Here is a 24,534-nt window from a genome sequence, read left to right on the forward strand (position 1 = left end):
AACTCGTACGGAAAGAAGTGGGAAAGGGTAGAGAACCTGGCGTCCCTGGCGCTCTGAGTGGCGCGGGGTGCCAGAGCTTAAACTTCAGAACCTGGGTTGGGGTGCACTGGCTGGCAAGGCGCCCCAGAGCCCAAACTTCAAAACCCCAAGTGGGGGGCTCTGGCTGGCGCGGCGCCCCAGACCCCTGCCCAGAAAATCTCCGATTTTTCTTGCTCGTTTTTCAACTCTAATTTTCATGAATTTAAATCAAGAACTTCTCAACAACTTCACCAATCAAGAACCCAATAGAAACTTCAAACAAATTGATCAAGAACTCAATTTCTATACTTTCAAGAACATAATTTCGCTGAATAAAACCATGATTGACGCGTGGGTGAACTAACCCAATGCTATGTGATATCACATATCTCGTAGGGATAAACCCTTGGCTAAATCCACAAGCAAATCTTCAAGAAGACGATGATTCTAGGCTTTTTCTCCTCTTGTCTGAAAACCCTAACTTATTTTTATGAAGCGTAAACTGAATCCAATCAGTTTAGACCCCAACTTAATTACCAAAAATAAATTTAATTAATTGGGTAGTGAAAAGACCATAAGACTTTTCTAAAATCCGGTTTTGACTTTCCTTATCTAGACAACCCAACTTCAAATGAGCATATCTCCCTCATACAAACTCGAAATTGATCAAACTCGGTGGAGTTTGAAAGATAATTCAAAGATATTTTCTACGGTATCTTGTAGCACACCTAACACATCCTAATCTAGGAGTTATGATCGTTTGAAGTTGATCCAAAACTCATACTTAACTTATCTTTGTCAAACTTTCCAAATTTGATTATTTCCAAAAATGGTTTCTTTCTAATTCTAAGTATTTCTAGTAGCGGGGTGCAGTGGCGGACCCAGGATTTTCATGAAGTGGGTTCAAGATATAAAAAATAAAACTAAAATGTGGCAATAGGTATTTGAACTTGGGTTGGTTAGGAAAATTGAACCCTCTTCACTACTCGGCCAAGGGTCACACTTGTGTTAGTGGGGTCAAAATATACATATAAATTTTGAAAAACTGATTAAATATACATACATATACGGTGTTACACTAACAATACAATATAATACAATTTGTAACAACCATCCAAACAAGGTGTTATAATATTTGCATATATATATAGAGAGAGAGACAATTATGTGTATATATTCGTATATAGTCGAATTTATGTAGCAAATTAGTGAAAGAAGAGAATAAATGTAGTACTGGACTCTTTCTCCATGCTGAGAATGCAATAATAGAGGTGAATTTGACAGAAGAAGATCGTATTAGGGAGAAGGAGGAGAAATAATGGAGTGAATGCATAATTATGAAGAGAATTAAGTTGATATATAATTAAGAGATCTATTTTAAGCTAATTTTACAAAATGATATATCTTGATGTATCCAACTTAAAATATGAAACAAAATTTTTATTTGAAGATATATAATTGTTTGAAAGTATAAATATAATTATGAAGAAAAAGATACCCTCATATTTCAGTATTTATTATTAGAAGATATTAGATGGGAATCGTTAGCAATGATTGAGACTAGGGGCGTACATGACCGGGTTGGTTTGAGTTTTTCAAATATCAAACCAAATTATTTGTGTAAAAATTTTAAATTTATAAACCAAACCAAACTAATAAAATTTGATTTTTTTTGGGTTTTTCAACCTCGGGTTGGTTCGGGTTTTTCAAATACCAAACCAAATCATTGTGTCGAATTTTTAAATTTATAAATCAAACCAAACTAATAAACTTCGGATTTTTTCGGTAAGTTGGCATACAAACATATAATTAACTTGTGCTCCAAGTATTTCTTTAGTCCAACCAAAATACAATTATCTAAGGTGTATCTTAAGAAAATAACACAAAATATGAGATGAGTACTGATGACACTAAAATATTCAATAAAAAATAATAATGAAATCATCATATAAAATAAATATTGCAAAGTCATAATGAAAATGATCATAATTTAAAAGTACAAAATCATGCTAAAATAAGTTTAATAAGTATTAGTTACATTACTAAATATTTAAGGAAAATTAAAATTAGATTATGTATTTTAATTGTCGAAATCAATGTAAAACTAAAGAACAAATATTTAATATTATTGTCATTCTTAGTGTTGAATTGATTTTCTTTTTGCATTAGTATTAATTTGATCTTAATTTAAGTTTTATTATAATTATCAACATCTATGAACTAAAATTTTAAAATTACATATATAATGTCGGGTTGGTTTTTTTTAGTTAAAACCAAACCAACCCAAATATAGTCGATTTTTTTCTCCAATACCAAACCAAGTCAAACCAAACTACTAGTCGGGTTTTTTTTCAATTTGACTCAATTTGCAATTTGATTCGATTTTCGATTCGGTTTTGTACACCCCTAATTGAGACTTTGGCCACTGATTAATTTCTAGGAATGGTGACTGAATTTCACATACAAAAAGCCAAATCTCAATTTCCAGAAAATGATTTTGTGGTCCTACATATGATAAGAATGGAAATATTTAATCATTCATTCACACTCGTTATTTACATCAAATCAGATAACCTTACAAATTACTATTAAAAAGTGAGTGTGACTTCATTATGGTTAGTTGTGATAAAGTTTATGCATTATATGTAGTTATAGTGTAACTACTTTTACATCATTAGGTCATATTTTCCTATGGTAAAGATCACTTAAAAATATAATCATGTTTTATTTATATAAAAAAAGCCAAAAATTATAGAAAATATATCGTAATTGTAGAATATAGCTTGTCAAAAATCATAGAAAGTATATAGTGACTATACAATATAACTTACCTATATATGAGCTATACACTGACTATACATTATGATACACTCAAAAAACTGAATATAGCGTAACTATACATAGAGTATACATGAAGTATACACCGACTATTCAATCTCAATCAACCCGAAATCACCTCTAAATAGTCCCAAAATCTAGATATAAAATTCTCTTGATATTTCGAGTTTTTTTATATATAATCCGTTCGAAACGATTCAAAAACGGAAAGAAGAAACTGGCACGACAATGACAACAAAGGTGGAGAAAAAATTGACCATTTTTTAATAATCAAATTGACCGAATGGTCATTTGCTGTAATTATCCCTATTTTATTTTTAAGTTTTCAAATTTCATATTTTTAGGAGGTTTATTTATAAATATCTTTTGAATGCTTGATGTTGCAAAATAGTATTTTTCACTGATGGTATGAATATAAGTTAAAGTCAAATTTATATATAAAAAGCTAAGGATAACAAGATAATTAGTCCATGAAGACATAAACTTTCAATCCACTAAACCGTCCATTTATTAGTTCTGTAACGACCCATTTAGTCATTTTGATTACTAGAGCTTCTTATTTCATCAAAATAATTTCTGATAGATTCTAAATGAGTATTTTGAATTATTCGTAACTACAATTATGAATTTAGTGGGGTAGTTTTAATAATTATTTTAGTTAATGGTGAAAGGAGATAACATTAAAATTAACAGTGGGTCATTTTTACCTTTTATAATTAGTCATATAATAATTAGGATAATAATACTCAATTTTAGAAAAAGAAATTTGAAGAGACGCAAGGTCGTGAAAAAAGAATAATTGGAAGTGGCGGCTGCAAGTCCTACGGGGTTTTCGTCCAAATACCTCAAATCTTGTTCATATTAAGTTTATTGTTGTTATACGACAGTTCAGGACGAATTTAAGTACCATTTGTTGCAGATATGGGGGCAGAATAGGATTCCTTTTAATTTATTGTTAACAAATGGTAATGGACATTTAGGGCATAGTTATTGGCCAGGAGTTGAAACCTAATGATTATAAAATAATATAAGGTGTAGGAAATTGTTAGTATTTGTTGATTTGAGAAGAATGGAGATTACACGGATTGTTCAGATTAGATAATATAGGTCTGGCTGTTTTTGGTTATTGTAATTTTATTAAAGAATTGGGTTGAAAACTTGTTAGGCATTCACGTGGGTTAAGTTGGGAATTATTGTATGACCTCTTAATGACTAATTAATGCTTTGCAGTGAACTAAGTTATTACATTTATATATTTATATTATATAGATTGAATAGAGTTACACGAAAGTAAAGGCCTGGAGACTGTACGTAATTTTAGTATCTTGTTAGGATTTAAGTTTAACATATTGAGATAGGTAATTAAATATTAGGTGAATTTTCGGGTCTAGATTAAACATATTAATATGAGTGTTTGTAGACTCGTTAACTTACAAATTATGAATATATACTTGATAGATGGGAAAGGTTCGGAGACATTGAGGACATGATAAGCATTGGAGAGGTAGCTTGCTTGATTTCGGTTCTTTGGTGGAGGTAGGTTATGGTTTATTCTATTTGATAGATAAACTCTTAATAGCGATTGATATGCATTGAATGATACTGTGAAGTTCTCTATGTACTTGATTGTGTGATTGTGTGGCTTGGTTGTGTGCATGGTTTGTGATTGGTCTAAAATCCTGAGACCGTGAGATTTATAATCTGAAAACCTCTCTATCGAAGTGATGCCTTGAATAAAGAAGGCTTGATGTAATATTGTTAATGAATTGAAAAGTGGTGATAATAAATGATAAATTAATAATATTATTGGATCGGAGTGTCACGTTCCGACACGGTATTTTTGGATCAGAGTGTCACGTTCCGACACGGTATTTTTGGATTGGAGTGTCACATTCCGACACAGTATTTTTGGATCAGAGTGTCACGTTCCGACACGGTATTTTTGGAACGGAGTGTCACGTTCTGACATGGTATTTTTGGATCGGAGTGTCACATTCCGACACAGTATTTTTAGATCAGAGTGTCACGTTTCGACACAGTATTTTTGAATCGGAGTGTCACGTTCCGACACGGTATTATTGGATCAGAGTGTCACGTTTCGACACGGTATAATTGGATCGGAGTGTCACGTTCCGACACGGTAACATTAAAGGAAAACGATATTGAATTAACTTAATGTACTCAATCTCAATGAACACAATTCCCAAACGAGTGTGATGTGGAGGCATGAGTCCTCGTGTGTGTGCTTGATATTGTGATTGATTACGTACTTGCTTCAATTGTCACTTTTTCATGTTGTTGTTTCTTATCACATGCTAAGTGCTATAGTTGACTTTATACTATTATTCATTGTATATTAGTTTTTACTTTGGGTTGGCCGATGATACCTACTCAGTACATGTTGCCCCGTACTGAGTCCTACTTGTATTTTTCTTTGTTTTCCTTTTATGGAGTGCAACGAGTGTACCAACGACTTTGACTCGCCCTCAGCTCTAGCAAGTCTCAGCATATCAGGTTCAAGGGTGAGCTATTCATTCGAGCTTGTGTTGGATTCTCTCGGTCATTACTTGATGTCCATAGTTTTCGGACACAAATTACTTTATTTCATTTATTTCGGTGTCTTTGATACTCTTAGACTTAGTATTTAGAGATTAGATGTCCTTGATGTGATGACTTTCAGATTTTGGGGATAATATGTAATAGACTTTAGAGGTTTAATTGATTGGTTACTTTAATAAGTTTTGGAGCTTCCGCGTTATTGTTGTTATTCGTAGTTGAATTATTGGTATATGTTGGGGTTTAGATTCCTTGGTCCGTCTACTTAGGAGGTTAAGTGTGGGTGCCACTCATGACTCAATTTGGGTCGTGACAAGTTCATCTCATATTGATCCATCCAATTCAAATATTCTAAAATCTTAGCTGATATGCAGCTCAAATTAACTAATGAAAAACTCAGTTTTTTTTTTTTTTTAAAATAATTAGTTTTATTGTTTTGTTGATATGTATTTTTGTTAGGTACTTAAATCAACTACAAATAAATTAAATAAATTAAAATTAAACAAAAATTAAACGAGTTTGAGTTATGATTCATTTTGTAATCTATTTCGATCCAAGTTACCTATAGTTCTATCACCATATAATTAGTGTAAATATAAAATAGTATAATAAGGCAATCATTAATGTGGTAGCTAGCTCTAGTCTATGGAGAATTGAATACAATGAACTACCGGCAGAAGATAACGTACATTATTTTCCTTGTTTAATTTGTCTTTTATATATATAAAATTGATGTTTCATTTAATGCAAACCATCAATAAACGTGTCTACTATTACAAAATTTAAACAAAGAAAGACAAATTATGTATTGACAACTCATGTAAAAAAATACTCTTATCTTTTTCTTCATAATACTCAAATAGTGTAAACTCATTTTAAAATTACTTATTCATTATCCTTGGTACTAAATGAGCCTTTAATATACAATAATAACAACATATTCAGTGAAATCTCACTAAATTGAATCTGAAGAGAATAGTGTGTACGCATATCTTACATTACCTCGAGGAGGTGGTAAATGAGCCTTTAGTATATGACAAAAAATTACAAAATAAAAATAAAAATTGGAAATATCTTTTTGTAGGAAAGGATGACCAATTTATAGTCTTTAGTCAAACACCATATTAATCAATGCCCCATTATTTCAAGTTGAGCAAGTCATGTCTCTTTTATAAATCATCATGCACAACTTGTCTTTTCTTCTTTTCTATTCCCAAATCACTAAATTAGAGTAACACCAATAAGGCTTAATCATGAATTAAATGCAACATATCCTCCAACCAACGCAATAGGCAAGTAGACAACTACCACATTTATCAATCATAAAATAATAATTCATGTCTAGCTATGTTGTACTCTCTATTTATAATTCCAAATTTACAAACATTATATTCACACAACAATATATACATATCTTTGTTATGTACTTTAGTCTTTATAACTTGTCTTCAATATAACCATCCAGTATTCGAAATTCACGATCAACCATATAGTAGTAATTACCATTATGAAGACATTGGAGACAAGCAATGGGGCAAGTGATTCTAATGAGGGAAAAAATAGATGTGATGAAGAAATGGTTAAGTGTAGAAGATATGAAATGATTTTGAGAATTATGGGGCTAATTTTTACTTTAGTTGCTGCTATTGTGGCTGGTTCTAATAAGGATACTGAATCAGTTGCAATATCTCTTGTAGATGGATTGCCTCCTTTGCACCTAACTCTAACTGCCAAATGGAGTTATATGTCTTCCACTGTGTAAGTTTATTCTAACACATACTATATAAACTCGATCGCCTACTGTCTTATTTTTCAGGTTACTAATTTAGTTATTATAAACGGTTATGTATAGTTATCTTTTTTTACAAATTTTAGTTAGGTAACTAACTTTGCCTTATATATTAGATTACTAATTTCACTTATTATAGATGCCGGTATACTATACAAAGTCACCTACTATCTTATTTTTCAGATTACTTATAATTCAGTTATTAATAGACAGTTACATGTAGTCATTTTTCTTTATTAGTTTTAGATAACTAGCTTTGTCTTATTATTCAGATTACTAATTTCACTTATTATACAGATGTTGGTTAGTGGTTACAACTTACGTGTAGTTATTTTTTAAAACTAGTTTTAGCCTCTAGGCATCTAGCTTTGCCTTATTTTTCAAATTACTAATTTCACTTATTACAAATGTTGGTTACATGTGATTATCTTTTTAACTAGCTTTACACTACTATAACTTGTTATTTGAAAAATTAGTAATTTCATTTGCTTTAGACATGCACTACAAGAAAAGTGTGAATTACATGGGGATTTTTCTAGGGATTACTATGAAAATTTGCAGAAAAATAAGTTTCCTACGGATTTTCATACTAATCCCCAAGAAAATCCCCAAGTAATTCACACTTTTCTTGTAATGACACTTACATGTAACTATCTATTTCACACGTCTTTTTTAGCATGTCCAGCTTCCAAAATTCTTGGAATCCCCCCTACAAAATTATTTTAAAAAAAACATGAATAGAAAATAATTGTTTTGTTATTGTACAAAACAATTAGTTCTTCTAATGTTGCTTTATGCAACTATATTCAATTAATTGAGTAGAGAGGCAACTAAATCAAATCATCAATTGTAACTCTTGCTCTGAGGAAGAAGTCAACTTAATAACATAATCACATAAACTTATTAACACCGTTAGTGTACAAAAGTTAAACCTTTCGTTGTTCAACAAATAACAGGTACTTTGTGGCTGTGAATGCGATAGCATGTGCATATGCAGCGATATCTATGGCGTTTATAGCTCTAATAGGAGGAGGTAGAGAAAGAAATTGGAAAGGCTCTATCCTTGTTGTTGCTCTAGACTTGACTATGCTGGCATTACTTTTTTCAGCCAACGGGGCGTCGGCTTCAATTGGACTCATTGCTTTGAATGGAAACTCACACACTCAATGGCACAAAGTTTGTTATGCTTTCAAGAGATATTGTATCCAAGGGGGAGCTGCTCTTGTTATATCTATGTTTGGTTCATTCTTCTTTTTTTGCATTGTGTTGCTATTCACTTATAATCTTCATAGAACTACTTTAAATTATTAAAGGGTCTATGTCGAAATATAAAAAAGCTATGATGACTCTCGAAATGAAATTAGATGAAATTTGTACTCATATTTATTATTTGTCAGCTATATTTGTAGCCATTACATTGCAATGAGCTACACTAATAATACACCTACTATTTATAATGGAATTAACTCCAATTGTATATGTCTTAAAGTCGTTTCATATTAGTTGTCTTTTCAGATTTTTGCACATATTTTTAATAAAGACGACATGTAATATCTTTAACCATGAGAGAATTATCAAAAACAGTATATTAATATCAAGTCTGCATTTATAGTCATAAAGGGAATAATAAATATAGTGGGATGGATCTTGGATCTTAGACTTCTTGTTGTTGAATAGGAATAGGCCACGCTCTACCGGCATACCCCATCAACCTAAGCCTCAATATGAGAACTGACGCTTTTCAACTCTCTATGAGGAGCTCCACCCCTACTTCAATAAAAACTCGCCCCTCGTTTTTCTCATTTTTAAACTTCTAATATTTTGTACGCATTCTAATGATTCTTGGGTGATTGTTTCACCCTTGGCTTTGCGTTGTACTGAGGTTAGACTTAGCCCCCTTTTGCTCCTTTTTTGCTAATACAACACGATCTAGAGATAATATGGATAATTTATTTTATAAAATAAAAATCAGAAGTCACTCAACCATAAAAAGATTATACTTCATATCAAAGAAAGGATTCAGCCAGAGACATAATTGAAAAAACCAACACTAAGGGTATGCTTGGTAGAAAGGAAAATGTCTTTCGTGAAAAAATGTTTTTGAAAAAAATAAGTGTGTTTTATACTTTTTTTCTTGTGTTCGATACATAAATAAAAAATATTATTCTAAAAGAATTTATCTATAATTTAGACAACATCAGAGGTGGGAGTTAGTGTAAGGTTGGTGGGGCTGAGGGAAAAGATGGGGCCTGTTGAAGGGTGAAAAGTACATAATCAATGTAATACATCACATATGAAACTTGTATTCCCTACTTGTACTAGACGATCATTTTCCTAATTTTTAAAGAACTTTCTAAAGAAAAAAAATAAAAAAATTTGATCAAGAAAAATTTAAAAACATTTTTCATAAAATATTTTTCTCCGTGCCAAACACTTCCTAAGAAGCAACTTTAAAAGTGGGGCAAAAGAAATTAAAGGAGAGGAAAAAAAAACCAAAAAGGTACTAACAATGAGTATTTAGAAGTCAAAATTAATGGGGGAGTAAGAAAACTTCAAACCTATTATGATTTGCACCCTAAAATGATATGCTCCAATTGGAATCACAAACACATGATATTGGTCCACATGGCATGGTTGCTGATTTATGGAAAGTCACATGGCCACGTGGGAGCAATCCGAACCCCGAAAAATTACAAACGTATCTTTAAGGTTAAAAATTATTTTTTAAACATATATAGAGTAGATGATGTACTCTTGACTTCCTTCATATTCTGAACTTGTTAGTAAAAATTCTACCTCTGTCACTATCAACAACCTGAAGACTCCGAGTTCATAAAATCGAGATTCCATCACATCTTGAGTAAAAAGAAAAGCTGTAACACATAGAACTGCAAAAGTTCACTAATTTGATAGACACTTGAATGAGGTATAATATAAGCTGAACTGCAAAAGCCTACATCACAACAAGCTACACAAAAACAACTATACTAAAAATCTCACTTTTTTTTACCCCTTTTCTATGCTACATGTTTTTATCAACTTTTTTAGCTTTACAAATTACTATAGTCTATAAATACATGCTGAAAAATAGAAAAAGACTTCCTAATTGCCTCTATAGATCCTGCGATCGAGCTGATAAAAGATTTGCAGTCCACATAACATAATTGACAACACGTTTTTCATTACAGTATACCGATGATCTTCAAGCAGAATGTCCTGGATTGTTTGCTTATGCAACCTTATTCGGAAAAAAAAAACAACCTTTGACATTACTGATGCACGGAGGAATCCCTGTAATCCATCTTGGCAAAACGTCCCTTGATTCGCGTTCTAGTTTCTGCACGAGCCTTCCTTGACTCGTACCTAATATGCTTCTCATATCTGATGAAAACATAACAGAAAAGAATACCAATTCAGCTCTAATACCAAGCAAAACGCGACTTAAAAGACAGAATGAAAAGGCAAGTGTTGTTACCTCCTTGTTTTCTTCTTCTCCTTGTACCGTGACACAGCAGTTTCTCTTTCTTGGCTGTTTAACTCGCGATGAACAACTTTAGGTACCATTTGAAATGTTTCAGCAGTAGGAGGATGATGAGATTGTTCTTCATTTCCTCCACCCGAAGCATCACAAACATCTGAATCTCTGTCGGGAAGTAAGCACTTCGTCTCAATGAAGCAGTCCGCTAAAGAAGAAGAAAAGCCTTGATCTGCGAATTCACCAGTATCACCGTGCCAATGAAAGGCACTTCCCTGCAGCCAAGGACCATGATCAAGTCATGTTGTTCAACACTGCAAATGCTAAACTTCCTCTTTTTAAGATCATTTTCTATGTGAAAGTTAACTCCCCTTGTGTGAGCTCGTTCACATTGCTAGTCTCAAGCTCAGATAAAGGAGGAGGGGTTTCCAAGGGTCAATCAAAAACAACCTCTTTATTCCATAAAGGTAGGGGTAAGGAGCGTACATCTTAAGTTATATCCAACGTTCATTTAATGCTCATTTAACGTTCTAACAACTTGAGTTTTTAGACAAATGTCACACAAATCAAACATTTAACAACTATAAGAGGAGCAACAGAGAATGAAATGATCTTTACCTCAGATGAAGGAACTACATGTTGATCTGAATTCTGCATAAATCCCAAACCTTTAAATCTCAACGGACAATTTTGGACAGGTTCCATAGATTGAAATCTTATAGTTGGTACAGTTTCATCTTGATCATCACCAGAATTTGGTTCCAACTTTGATAATTCGCGAAGCTGACTAAGTATTTCTTCCTTGTGTTTTCCACAAGCAGCATTTCGGTTCTGATTACAAAAATATATTAGGAAAAAAACCTTAGCATGTAAGAATCCAATACTATTTATTTTGTTAGAGAAAACACTAGAACAATAAAGTGTCAAAGGAGCATGATAAGAGATACCTCAACCTGTTGAAAACATAATTAAGTAAATTAAAATATGTTTTCTCTAACAGTTTGAGGTTTAAAATTAAATGAGTTTAGTCACAAGATTCAACATGGTATTAGAACTAAGTTTCGAGTCTCATAGCCATCTATTATCATATAAGATTCATAGTCTTTATACCATTCAAGCTCGCATTGGTGTGAGCGCCTGGGCGGAGCCATTCATTTTAATTTTTAACTAAGGGTCGGAAGAACTAGTAGGTTTAGCTCAAACTTTGTATTTATGTTAAAGACAAATTCATTTGACATATATTAAATAATCTATCCAAAATCTCATTAATCAACAAGATTATGATTCAAAATTCATAAACTAAAACTCCTGATTCTACCTTTGTGCACGATGACATATTGAAGACACAATTAAGTAATCCGAGCTAGCGTTTGACCATAGATGTTAGATCAAATTTTGAAAATTTATCTTCATATATCTGTTTAGCCATAAAATCTTATGGGATTTTGAAATTTCATCTTCAAATATATTAAAGTTTTCAGTCCCACTCACAAAACTTCAAAAACTCAAAATTTCATGTTTCAATTGCAAAATCTATGGCCAAACGAGAGCTTCAAAAACTCAAAATTTCAAGTTTCAATTGCTAAACGAGAGCTAAGATAACAAATGGATAAAAAGTAATAACCTTAGGTAGAGGAGGAACCCCAATAGCTTGAAAATTATGTTCAGAATCATTATTAGCAATCAGATCATCAAGACTAACAACAGAAGGAGTATCCCAAATAACCCAATCAGAGAAACCATAACTTCCATCACCGCCATACAAAAGTTCCTTCTTCCCCAAATCTTCAAATCCAAGAATCGACAACAGCTCAGAGACAGAAGGACATCCGCTAAACCCCTCAAGTGGCCTCCTTTCATGTAGAGACAATTGTTTATTATGAGATTCCCAATCACAATTTTGACACAAAACAGAGCTCTCTGTACAACACAGTATAGAAGCTGGAGAAGAATCACAAAGATTACAGAGTAACCAACGAGTATGTTTAGTGAAAAGCCGATTAGTTGAATGAACTTCACGGTCACAGGTAAAACAGAGCTTAGCTGAATCTGCTCTGCAATACAAAAGTGCAGTGTTGTTACCACAAAAATCACAAAGATGTTGACTTTGTGGCTCCTGCTCCTGTTCCTGCTGATGATGATTTTCTTGATCTTTTTTCAGTTCAGTCATGTTTATTGGTACCCTTTTTAGTGATGATTAGTTAATTGTAAAGAAAATGGAGTTTTGGTAGAGGTGGAAGGAGCTTTTTGGAGAGGTGTTTTAGTCAGCATTGGCTGTTGAAAGGCGCAGAGTGTTTGTTAGGCACAAGAATCTTATCACTTTTGAAAAGGGATTGGGGGTCCAGGAAGAGTGGAGAGATATTAATATCTCTCTTATTTACTTTTTCATTGTTTGTATCTCCCCATACTTGTGAGTGATCACGGGGATATTGGTTGTGTGGGGTGGGGTGGGGTGGTGGGGGGAGGGGTTGGAAACTAAATGGTTCAAGTATTGTATTGATGTGGCGTGGATGAAGTAAGACTTGACTCTGAAGTGTGATAAAAGAGTTACTATCAAAACACAAAGATAAGTTCTATAGAGTGGTTGTTAGAATGATATTGTTATATGGGGTAGAGTGTTGGTCTGTCAAAAGTTCACATGTTTAGAAGATTCATGTTGCATAGATGAGGATGTTGAGGTGGGTGTGTAGTCATACTAGGAGTGATATGATTAGAAACAAGGGTATTTAGAATAAGGTAAAAGTGGCCTCCGTGATGTACAACGTGAAGAGAAGATGTGTAGATGCACTAGTAAAGAGGTGCGAGAGATTGGTTATAGAGGATAAAACGAGAGATCGGATAAATATTAGAGAGGGGTGATAAGATATGATATGACACAACTTTATGTTACTGAGTACATGATCTTAAATAAGAGGGAGTGAATGTCATGTATTAGGGTAGAACGTTAGTTGGTAGTGTAATGTTGTCTTGCTTAGGTTGGTTGGTGTTTGTTATTGTACTAATTGTATTATTGTAATTCTTGTTTTTGATATTTATCATTGTTTGTTAATTGTTTTAAATAATCTATCATAATATGTTGTTTATTGTGTTTCGATTATCACACTATTTCGATTTTCTTTACTATTTCCTTTTTCTTTGTACCTTAATTTACCGCACTTTAGCTAAGGGTCTTTCGAAAACAACTTCTCCATCTCCACTAGGTAATGATAAAGTCTGTGCACATTCTATCCTCCCAGACCCACTAGTACATTGTTGTTAGGAAATATGCACCAAATAATATGGAAAGTCGTACATCAATTAAAGAAAAACCGATAACAACAATAAAATAATGTGAAAACCAAAACATAATAAACAACAAATATTAACAAATATCAAGAAACTATATAAATAAACCAAGAGGAAACCCTTCATACAAGTCACCGACTCTTCCATCCCTCAAAAACAACAGTTCAACATATGACTAAAAATTACAAATTAGTATTACTTAATTATAATTAATTTGACTTGTGTTTACAAATTACAAATTGGTATTACTTAATTATAATTAATTAAGATATATTATTTATCACAATTTATCACTTATAACTAGTACATATATATATATATACACATAAATGAACATAATTTTATGTAAAAAATAGGTGTGAAGTAGGTATTTTCCTTGAATGTTGTTATAAGTAGTACTTTATTTTATTTTATTTTAAAAAAGAAAAGGTAAAAAGGAAAAGGTTTCTGCAAGTGCCCTATCTCTTTTTAACACTTTTTCTTATATATATTCAATATATACAAGACGAAGGGAAAAGTTCGAGATCTTTTTCCTTTTAACAAGTTTGACTTTTCTCAAAGAAAGAAAAAGAAGGATTCCGATAAGTTTGACTCAATTATTTAGCGGCGGATTTAAAATTTTTACTTACGCAATTAAAAAAGAAATAAAATATATATCTTAAAAAAATTATTAATTAATCGAGTATTAATTTAGTGAGATTTTACTGTAGTAGTAAAATAAAGTAATATTTATATATATATATATATATATATATATATATATATAAAATTTATTATTATTATTGTTATAATTAGTTGGTTATATTTTTTGAAAAATATTTTATTTTAGAAATTTAATTTCCTTAAATTTTCTAGTGAAAATTTAAAAAACAAATTACGTAAATAACATTTTACGTTAATTATCTACCTCCAACACACTCCACCCTCACCCCAATCTCCATAGCTCTCATCGGCCATCCCCACGCCCAAAGGAGGAACCACCCTATAGGGTGGGAGGTGCACATGCATTCGTTAATTTCAAAAAAATCATGTATAGGTGTATATCTATCTTGAGAAACTGACATAAATTAAGATATAATTAACTGAGCACCCATGAAGAGTATAGGTTTGTCATTGAGTTGCTGGTACAAGCTAGTGGAACCACTCACGAGACTTGATTCGAATCTAGGAAAAAAATCGTGTATAAGTGTATATAGACTTGGTTCGAATCTATATTATTTAGACAAACGATGATAAAATATAATTTCTGCTTCAAAGAAAAGGAAAATAAGTATTTGAGAGTTAATGGTCTAATTTATTTTTTGATTTCTCATCTGGTGTCTGGTATCTACATTGGAGCCCCACTAAGTCTGGATTCATGATGAGAAGTCCTATATGAGAGGTAATGTGTTCCCTAACAAAGACGATTTCACACTCGAGAAGACATAACCTAGAGACCTCTGATTAATGATGAAATAATACTTATCACTCCATTACCGTCCTTATTGATGTTAATGGTCCAATTCGTTATACGTCGGCCTAGTTAAGTTTCATATTCAACAAGTTCAAGTGAGCAAAGAACAGGTTTGGCAAGTCAAGGTGGTTGGTTCCAATAGGACATTAATTAAATATCTCTTATGAATAAATGTGTGAAGTCATTACTTTTTGAAAGTGAAATATCACCACCTTTTATTCATAGAAAATATAGCTGTAGAGTATTATTATTTGTGCAATGACTATGACTTCACCTTTTGGCACTATGTACTAACTAGAGAACTCTCTACACAAATCACAATAGACAATACACATGCATAACGTTGGTGTTATGACTAAGACTTCGCTTTGGTATACTTGGGGAACACTTCTACATAAAAAGAGTAAAAGACACACGCAACATATATCATCCTATGCGTCATTCATATTGACAAGTCTTTTTTAGTAGATAGGACATAGTCCAATTAGTTTATCGAGGACGTAATCTTGAATAAAAGGTTAAAATGATACAAATTAGGGTAAATGATTTGTTAGGTAGTTGATACTTCCTTCGTTCATTTTTACTTGTCACAGTTTGACTTGACACACCCATTAAGAAAATTGTTTAATGATATAAGTATTTTACCAAACTGTCTCTTATTAACTGATGTCTAAGAAAATGATTTGAAAAAATAAGCATTTAATGTTGAGGGTAAAACATGAAAAAAGAAAATATTGTCTTTTTTTGATATGTCAAAAGTGGCAAATAAAAATGAAAATCTATCTTAGGAATAAATGACAGGTAGAAGGGAATAGTTAGTTTTTTTTTTCACTTTTTCCTTCAGATTAGTTAGTTGTCGTTGTATTATACGCTTAAAGTTGCTTGTTATTTCATTTCTATTAGTATTGTTCGGATATGAGGTGTGAATAGGAAAAGAGAAAAAACTAATTTTAGAATTAAACCAAAAAAGATACCTTTTGGATGAGACTGTTTTGCCTTTTAGATTTTATATACTGAAATACAATAAAGTTAGAAAAAGTTTCTCCTCTTAGGGTGTGTTTGGTATGAAGGAAAATGTTTTCCTAGAAAATGTTTTCTTGGAAAACAAGTTGATTTTTGACTTATTTTCCCATGTTTGGTTGGTAAGTAGAAAATATTTTCCGAAAAAGATTTTTAGTGTTTGATAGAAAATATTTTCCGAAAAAGATTTTTAGTGTTTGATTTATGAATGAAAAATGTTTTTGAAAAATTTCTTTTATTTTTACTAGAGTAGAAAATAATTGTTGAAATTGAAAAAAAATTTAAAAACAAACTTAATTTTTTTTTGGGGGTGGGGGCTGGTAGGGTGTGGGTGGGGGTAGAGGGTAGGGGTGAAAAATTGAAATTTTGAAGTTAAAAATATTTTTTAAAAACAAACTTAAAATATTTTTTGGGGGAGTTTGGTGGGGGTGCGGGGGGGGGGAGGGCTGGTAGGGCGTGGGTGGGGGGGGGGTCTAGGGTAGGAGTGAAAAATTGAAATTTTAAAGTTAAAAATATTTTTTAAAAACAAACTTGAATTATTTTTTTTTTGGGGCTGGGGGGCTGGTAGGGGTTGGGTGGGTGGGGGGTCGAGGGTAGGGGTGAAAAATGAAATTTTGAAGTTGAAAATATTTTTTAAAAATAAACTTAAATTTTTTTTTTGGGGGTGGGGGGGGGGGGGCTGGTAGGGCGTGGGTGGGTGGGTGGGGGAGTCGAGGGTAGGGGTGGAAAAAATGAAATTTTGAAGTTGAAAATATTTTTTAAAAACAAACTTAAATTTTTTTTTTGGGGGAGGGGGGCTGGTAGGGGGTGGGTGGGTGGGTGGGTGGTGTGGGGGTCGAGGGTAGGGGTGAAAAAAATGAAATTTTGAAGTCGAAAATATTTTTTAAAAACAAACTTAAATTTTTTTTTTGGGGGTGGGGTCGAGGGTACTGGTGAAAAAATAAAATTTTGAAGTCGAAAATATTTTTTAAAAACAAATTTAAATTTTTTTTTGGGGAGTGGGGGGGCTGGTAGGGGCTGGGTGGGGGCTGGGTAAGGGGGTCGAGGGTAAGGGTGAAAAAATGAAATAATATTTTTTTAAAACAAACTTAAATTTTTTTCTTTTTGAAGGGAGTGGGGGGCTGATAGGAGGCTGGGGGGCGAGGGTAGGAGGTGGGGGGTGTAAAAAAATAAAAAATTGAAATTAGAAATATTTTTTAAAAACAACTTTTAATATTTTTTTGGGATGGGTGGTGGTAGGGCGTGGGGTAGGGGTGAGGGTGGGTAAAAATATTGAATTTAAAAATAAACTTTAAATTATTATTTTTTTGGGGGTGGTGGGGGGGGGGGGAGGGGGGCTGATTTGAGGGTAGGGACCAAATAAATTGATTTTTTCAACAATTTTTTTTTAATTGGAAGTTGGAAGAGAGTTTTGGAAAATGTTTTCCTTAAGTTTTGAAGGGAAGTCATTTTCCTTAAATTTGAGGAAAATGAGTTGATTTGGAAAACATTTTCCAAAACATTTAACCCAACCAAACATGAGAAAATTGGAAAATTCTTTCATACCAAACACACCCTTAATCATGCTTTGTTCTCAACTAATTAAAACATAAATAATGTTGTGTGATTTGCTCCGTTTGTTGAATGTATCAGAGTTTTGTAATTTGCATTGCCGCCTATTATATAAAAATATAAAAACATTTTTTCATTCCATCTTAGGAGGAAGTAACCCAAACCTTGGCAATAGTAGGGTGGGTGGGGTGGGAGTGAGTGAGTTATAATTCCTTAAAGGACACACAAGCAATTTATGGACTCGAAATAATATTTTATTTTTTCTACATACATTTCTTAATTACTGAAAATATCAACAACTATTTAGTGTTTTTTGCACTTTTCGACTATCATATTATTTTATTGTAGTGACGGTTTCTTTTTTAGTATGCTTTGTCATACTTCCTTTAGCATTTTATCTTGACTTGTTCTTTTATGTTGTTTTCTTTTTTCAATCTACTTTTACTTGAATCCAAGATCTATTCGAAATAATTTTTATATATGCCCATGTAGGCGTAATTAAGGTTGTCACATGCATACTATCCTTCCACACTTGTGAAAATATATTAAATATATTATTATTAAAAATTATGAAGAGATCGACAGAAACAAGTTTTTATCGATCGGATTAGAGGCTTAAGAATTGTGAACATAATAATAAAATGTCACACCTAATGCCAGCTTAGATTCCACCTTGGTACTTGTGGAACACTCTACATAAAACACAACATTATCCTCCGCAGTGGCCCACGTATATTTGAGGGGTGTTAATAAAAATCTCTTCATCGAATAATTACACTTTAATTTTTACGCAATTTTACTTCTTTATATTTTGACATCTCTTAATAGGTCTTAGGAATTTTTTAATTTACTCACAAAAATTTAACTATATTTTTACTCCTAAGAATTTTTAAAAAATTATAACAAATTTATATCCGATCTGGTTGGTCGAAACATCTTGAGCTGAATTTAGAATTAATGAAGAGATAGTTATTTCTAGACAACTCTCTTAAATGACAATATAAACTTCTAGACAACTCTCTTAAATGACAATATTACAATATAAATATAAATAATGACAATAAGTGAGGTGCACGTACCGACGTACGTACTACAGTTGAAAAATATTAAAAAGCATTTAATATTTCAATATGTTAATTGGGTAGATTTTTGTAATAACACTAGGGTGTACATGACTGGGTTGATTCGGGTTTTACAAATATCAAATTAAATTATTTGTGTAAAATATTTAAATTTATAAACCAAACTAATAAAATTAGGGGTTTTTCGGATTTTTCAACCTTGGGTTGGTTGGAGTTTTTCAAATGCCAAACCAAACCATTGTGTCAATTTTTAAAATTTTAAATCAAACCAAACTAATAAACCTCGAATTTTTTCAGGTGTTTTGAATTTTTCCGGTAAAGTATACATACAAACATATAATTATCTTGTGCTCCAAATATTTCTTTAGTCCAGCCAAAATACAACTATCTAAGCTGTTTCTTAAGAAAATAACACAAAATATGAGATGAGTGATGACACTAAAATATTCAATTAATAATGAAATCATTATATAAAATAAATATTGCAAAGTCATAATGAAAATGATTATAATTTAAAAGTACTAAATCATGCTAAAATAAGTCTAATAAGTATTAGTTACATGATTAAACATTAAAGAAAAAATTAAAATTAGATTATGTATTTTAAATATCTAAATCAATGTAAAACTAAAGAACAAATATTGAACATTATTGTCATTCTTAGTGTTGAAGTAATTTATTTTGTTAGTATATTATTGATTTGATTTTGAATTGAGCTTTATTAGAGTTAATAATATCTATGGACTATAACCTTTATTGGACCATTCAAAATTATAAGTCTCAAAAAACTTGAAAAAATATGTTAAAAGATAAAATATGAAAACTTATAAGTAATTTTTAGAAATTACATCAAAGTAAATATTTTTATGTATAAAATAAATTTTAAAAATTATATATCTAATGTCGGGTTGGTTTGGTTCCGGGTTGACTTTTTTTAGTTAAAACCAAACCAACCCAAGTATAGTCGGATTTTTTTTCCAATACCAAACCAAGTCAAATCAAACCATTAGTTGGGTTTTTTCCGATTTAACTCGATTTACTAATTCGAATTTTGGTTCGATTTTATACACCCCTAAATAACACTATTGGAATCATTTGACGAGAAATAGTTATAATAAGTGAGATTACTCATGACCTAGAAAATGAAAAATATAATTTATCATAACAAATTAATTAAAATATGCTAATGGTCTAAATTATAAAATTTCACTAATAAATATATGTAATTTTAATTCTTTTAAGAATTATTTGGCCATGGATAGTTTTATCTTTTCTCATAATATTATTCTGGAAAATTGGAAAATTTTAAACATAGAATTATTACAATTCGAATTCCATAAAACTAATTTTCACTCCAAATCACTCACAAAAATTCAAAAATAACTCCAATTAATATTAATATATCCAATTACAGAACTCCAATTTATCACCCCCCCCCCCCCACCCCCCTCCCAAATTAATTTCACGATTCTTACGTCCAAACGCCTACATAATATCGTACTCATTATATCTGATAGTTTTTATTAATTAAAAAATTTGAGGGAAAATTACACTTTATGTGAGCCAAACAAAATTGTTACTGTCATTTTTGGCCCAAATATGTCATATACACACACATTATTAGGCAAGTGAAGTAAGTTTGTTCTTCAAAATTCCACAACCATTTAGTGGTACCACTACATCAACACCACCATAATACATTAGTTCTTGTATCACCAAATTTGGAATAAACTCGTCATATAAATATATCACGTATATTTGTGTATCACATGTATAACATGTATATCTGTGATACCCTTGAAAATATGTGTGTAATATACAACGACATATTACTAAGTAATGATATTGATCAAAGATAGTTTCTTAGGAGAAAAATTGCACTTGAGTGCACATGTGACTATTATGATTTTGCTAATTGCTATTGAGTTCATTAACATTTGTTGAACTATGAGCTATGCTATATTTGTTGATCCATGAGATATGCTACATATGAAGTTTTGATGATAAACAAATATAGTAACAATTATGTTGGAAGAACAAGATACTAATCATGTTTCAAATAAGGATCAGTAGTATGCCTTTGCTGAAAAAATTGTGTAGGTGCAATTTATAAAAGTAAAAAAAAAAAAAAGTGATTTAGGTTCGATCAGATTTTCTTTCTTTTTAGCTAGAAGTTAATGATAATTATGATTGAAAGTAAAATGTCTCGTTAATATAAACATCGAAGATTAAAAACAAGAGAGTGATTATATATTTTGAATCAAGATAGCTTGTTACAAGTAAGAAACATGAGATGATCATCGATATCTTTAACTTATTCTTGTTTGATTTGGAGAGTAAGAAGCGGCCATTCCTACTCCTAATATATATATAAGATGCGGACCCACACTATGGAGAGGGGGTGCACGTGCACCCGCTCCCGCTAACTTTCAAAAAAATCGTATGTATATATGTATATTTATTTTGAAAAACTGGTAGAAATTAGGATATAGTTAAATGTACACCATGAGAAGCATATAAGTGTTTTTGTGCTACTGGTACAAGCTAGAGATACCACCCTTGAGACTAGGGTTCAAATCCAACTATAAAGGCATTCTTTTATTGTTTTTATTTTAAGTTTAACTTAGAGCTCATATTTGAGCTAAGGTTTTATATATATATATATATATATATATATATATATATATATATTACTCTTATTTAGAAATGGGAGTTTGGAGGATCAACATTGTACTAAAGAGTTGGACTAAAAGCTATAGAAATTGTACATTGAGGCCCACCAAAAAGATGAACTAAAGTAACTTCATCTACTTCTACTTTTTCTACACATATTTTTCTTTAATAAAATAATTATTGCCTCCATTTTAATTTTAATTTTTAACATTTATTTTTAATTTTAAAACATTGGAAATTTTATGTTAAAAATTTAAATAATAGAAAAAATGATTTATTTAACTTTTATCATCATCAATACTACTAATTTATTTGACGTTTTTTCTTAATCTTCATCTCATCATTAATGTTATTTATATAATTTTCTTAAATCACTTATTTTTTCTTTTTTAACTCTTTTATATATATAAAAGTTGGATATGTAAATGATGATGTCACATTTCTTAGAAGCTAAGATTACTATTTATCTAATTTCTCCAAAAAAAATTTAAAAAATTAAGATATCATACGCAAATTTATGGTTAAACTTAAACTATTTGATTCTCGAAAAATAAAAAGTCTCACATAAAATGGGACAGACGAAGGATAACTCTCAATTAAATTTATTTCACTTTTTATTTTCCATTTTTAACATAATTTTTCAAGTTGGATTTTTAGGAATTCTATAGTAGACCCATTTAAATTTTACTTTTTTGTTTTAAATTAGAAAACTTGGCCGCACTTCGCGCGATCATTTAAATTAAATATTTTTGATTAATTTTATATTTACTTTGTTGTTTATTCGTAATATTATTATTTGTCTTAATAATATGAAGATTGTGAAAAAAAATAAAGCTTCACAAATTTTACATCTATTAAATGAGGAAGAATATATTTTTTATCAAATAAGTTAAAATATATTTGCTAATAACAAATTCTTCCATTGCATGAAGTTCATCCTTTAATATATAATATATATTTCGGTCTACCATTCTCCTTAAATGTCTAAGAAATATCTCATAATGTCAAATAAGATTGTAATACTCCCTCTGTCCCTAATTACTTGTCCACTTTTAAATTTACACATTTATTAAGAAATCAATTAATGACATAGTGAGTTTATCATTTTACCCCTATTAATTATGAAGTAGATGAAAAGTTCTGCAATTTTCAAAGTAATTAGTCATTTAATTGAGGGTATAATAGGTAAAAAAATATTCTTTCTTGATTTGTCAAAATGGACAAGTAATTAGAGACAACTATAAAAGGAAAAGTAAACAAGTAATTAGGGACAGAGGGAGTACTACACAAATGCATCAACAAATGAAATTTATATTAAAAATATATTGAATAACGACGTAATGATACCTTAATAGAATTTCCTATCCATTTACAAAAAAAAAACCTTCACCCTTTCAATTTCGTTATATCTTCTTAATTAGTAGAAGAATCATCATTTATTATATTCTACTCCACCTTAATTTGTACCATCAGAGTTTTAAGAATAAACAATAAATTTTAAATCGAAATAAAAATTCATTGAAAAATGACAGAAAAAATAATAATAGTATATGAAAATTAAAATAAGGTGCAACAAAAGCCTTTTCATGATAATTTTTTGAAATATATTGACAACAATTAAAATGAAGCTGTTATTTTATCTTTAAAATTAAGTTTGATTGAATTGAATTAGTACAATGAGAAAAAATATTAAACTAATAACTTTTTCATGTTATTAAATGCATTTTATTTTTAATTGAGTAGTAGATTAAAAGTTCCGAATTAGGATATTAAAATAATATCTTACTCTCTCCTTAATTATTATGGTATTGCAAACATTTATTTTCCTTAAATCGTAATTCATTTTCCATTTACAGTTATATCCAATTAATTTCTAATGTATTGAATATGGTTATGGGATATTGAAATAATATCTTTATTTTTCCTTAATCATAATAAAATTATAATTTAACATTTATTTTTCTGAAATGATAATTTTGTTTTAATTCCTAGAACATGTTGTTTACTATATTGAATGTAATTATAATACAACATATTGTATTTAGTATGACAAAAGAACTCAAAAATTGGAGAAATTAGATAAATAGTAATCTTAACTTCTAAGAAATGTCACATCATCATTTACATATCCAACTTTATATATATAAAAGAGTTAAAAAAGAAAAAAAAAGTGATTAAACAAAATTATATAAATAACATTAATGATGAGATCAAGGTTAAGAAAAAACGTCAAAAAAATTAGTAGTATTGATGATGATAAAAGTTAAATAAATCATTTTTTCTATTATTAAAATTTTTAACATAAAATTTCCAATCTTTTAAAATTAAAAATAAATTTTAAAAAAAAAATCGAGGCAATAATTATTTTAAAGAAAAATATAACCAAAATTGTCAAAAAAAATAAAATAAAATAAATAACTATCTATTAGTAAGATTGGTGTCACTACATTTTCTATTTTAACTTTATTGTTACGTATGGATAGAAAGTTTTACAAGAAGAAATGATCCAAAAATTTAAAAATAATGATTCCTTAAATGGTGATTCCTTTTCCATTTACAGCTTTTCAATTAATTTTTAATGTATTATATATGGTTATGGATATTGGAATAATAATTTTATCTTTCCTTAATCATAATAAATTATATTTTAACCTTTGTTTTTGTGAAATGATAATTTTCTTTTCATTCGTACAACATATTGATTAATATATTAAATGTAATTATAATAAAACATGTTGTATTTAGTATGACAAAAGAATTCAAAAATTTTAAAAATTAAATAAATAGTAATCCT

The 24,534-nt window shown here is 30.4% G+C and overlaps 2 protein-coding genes across 2 annotated transcripts; one reads left to right on the top strand and one right to left on the bottom strand.

The window, feature by feature from the left end:
• The first annotated feature begins 6,919 nt into the window (after positions 1-6,919).
• Positions 6,920-8,663, top strand: LOC125808263 (CASP-like protein 1E1). The gene is made up of 2 exons (XM_049487978.1): positions 6,920-7,170; positions 8,158-8,663. Exons 1-2 carry the CDS (start codon positions 6,920-6,922, stop codon positions 8,510-8,512), a joined length of 606 nt encoding a protein of 201 aa, XP_049343935.1. The 3' UTR covers positions 8,513-8,663.
• Positions 8,664-10,062: 1,399 nt separating this feature from the next.
• Positions 10,063-12,860, bottom strand: LOC125808282 (zinc finger protein CONSTANS-LIKE 13). Its single transcript, XM_049488002.1, has 4 exons — positions 12,301-12,860; positions 11,295-11,507; positions 10,677-10,951; positions 10,063-10,582 (listed from the first exon to the last, which is right to left on the bottom strand). The coding sequence occupies exons 1-4, from the start codon at positions 12,844-12,846 to the stop codon at positions 10,471-10,473; spliced, it is 1,146 nt and encodes a 381-aa protein (XP_049343959.1). The 5' UTR covers positions 12,847-12,860; the 3' UTR covers positions 10,063-10,470.
• Positions 12,861-24,534: the final 11,674 nt, after the last annotated feature.

This window comes from Solanum verrucosum, unplaced genomic scaffold, assembly GCF_900185275.1.
Source record: "Solanum verrucosum unplaced genomic scaffold, falcon-dt-bn FXZP01000234.1, whole genome shotgun sequence".
Lineage (NCBI taxonomy): Eukaryota > Viridiplantae > Streptophyta > Magnoliopsida > Solanales > Solanaceae > Solanum > Solanum verrucosum.

What these genes read in the sequence shown, in the direction of transcription:
- LOC125808263 (XM_049487978.1), top strand. Translation starts at nt 6,920, where the DNA reads ATGAAGACATTGGAGACAAGCAATGGGGCAAGTGATTCTAATGAGGGA. An exon ending in AGTTATATGTCTTCCACTGT is followed by an intron (nt 7,171 to 8,157) that starts GTAAGTTTATTC and finishes AACAAATAACAG; the next exon opens with GTACTTTGTGGCTGTGAATG.
- LOC125808282 (XM_049488002.1), bottom strand. Translation starts at nt 12,846, where the DNA reads ATGACTGAACTGAAAAAAGATCAAGAAAATCATCATCAGCAGGAACAG. An exon ending in ATGTAGTTCCTTCATCTGAG is followed by an intron (nt 10,952 to 11,294) that starts GTAAAGATCATT and finishes CCTTGGCTGCAG; the next exon opens with GGAAGTGCCTTTCATTGGCA. An exon ending in GAGAAGAAGAAAACAAGGAG is followed by an intron (nt 10,583 to 10,676) that starts GTAACAACACTT and finishes TGTTTTCATCAG; the next exon opens with ATATGAGAAGCATATTAGGT.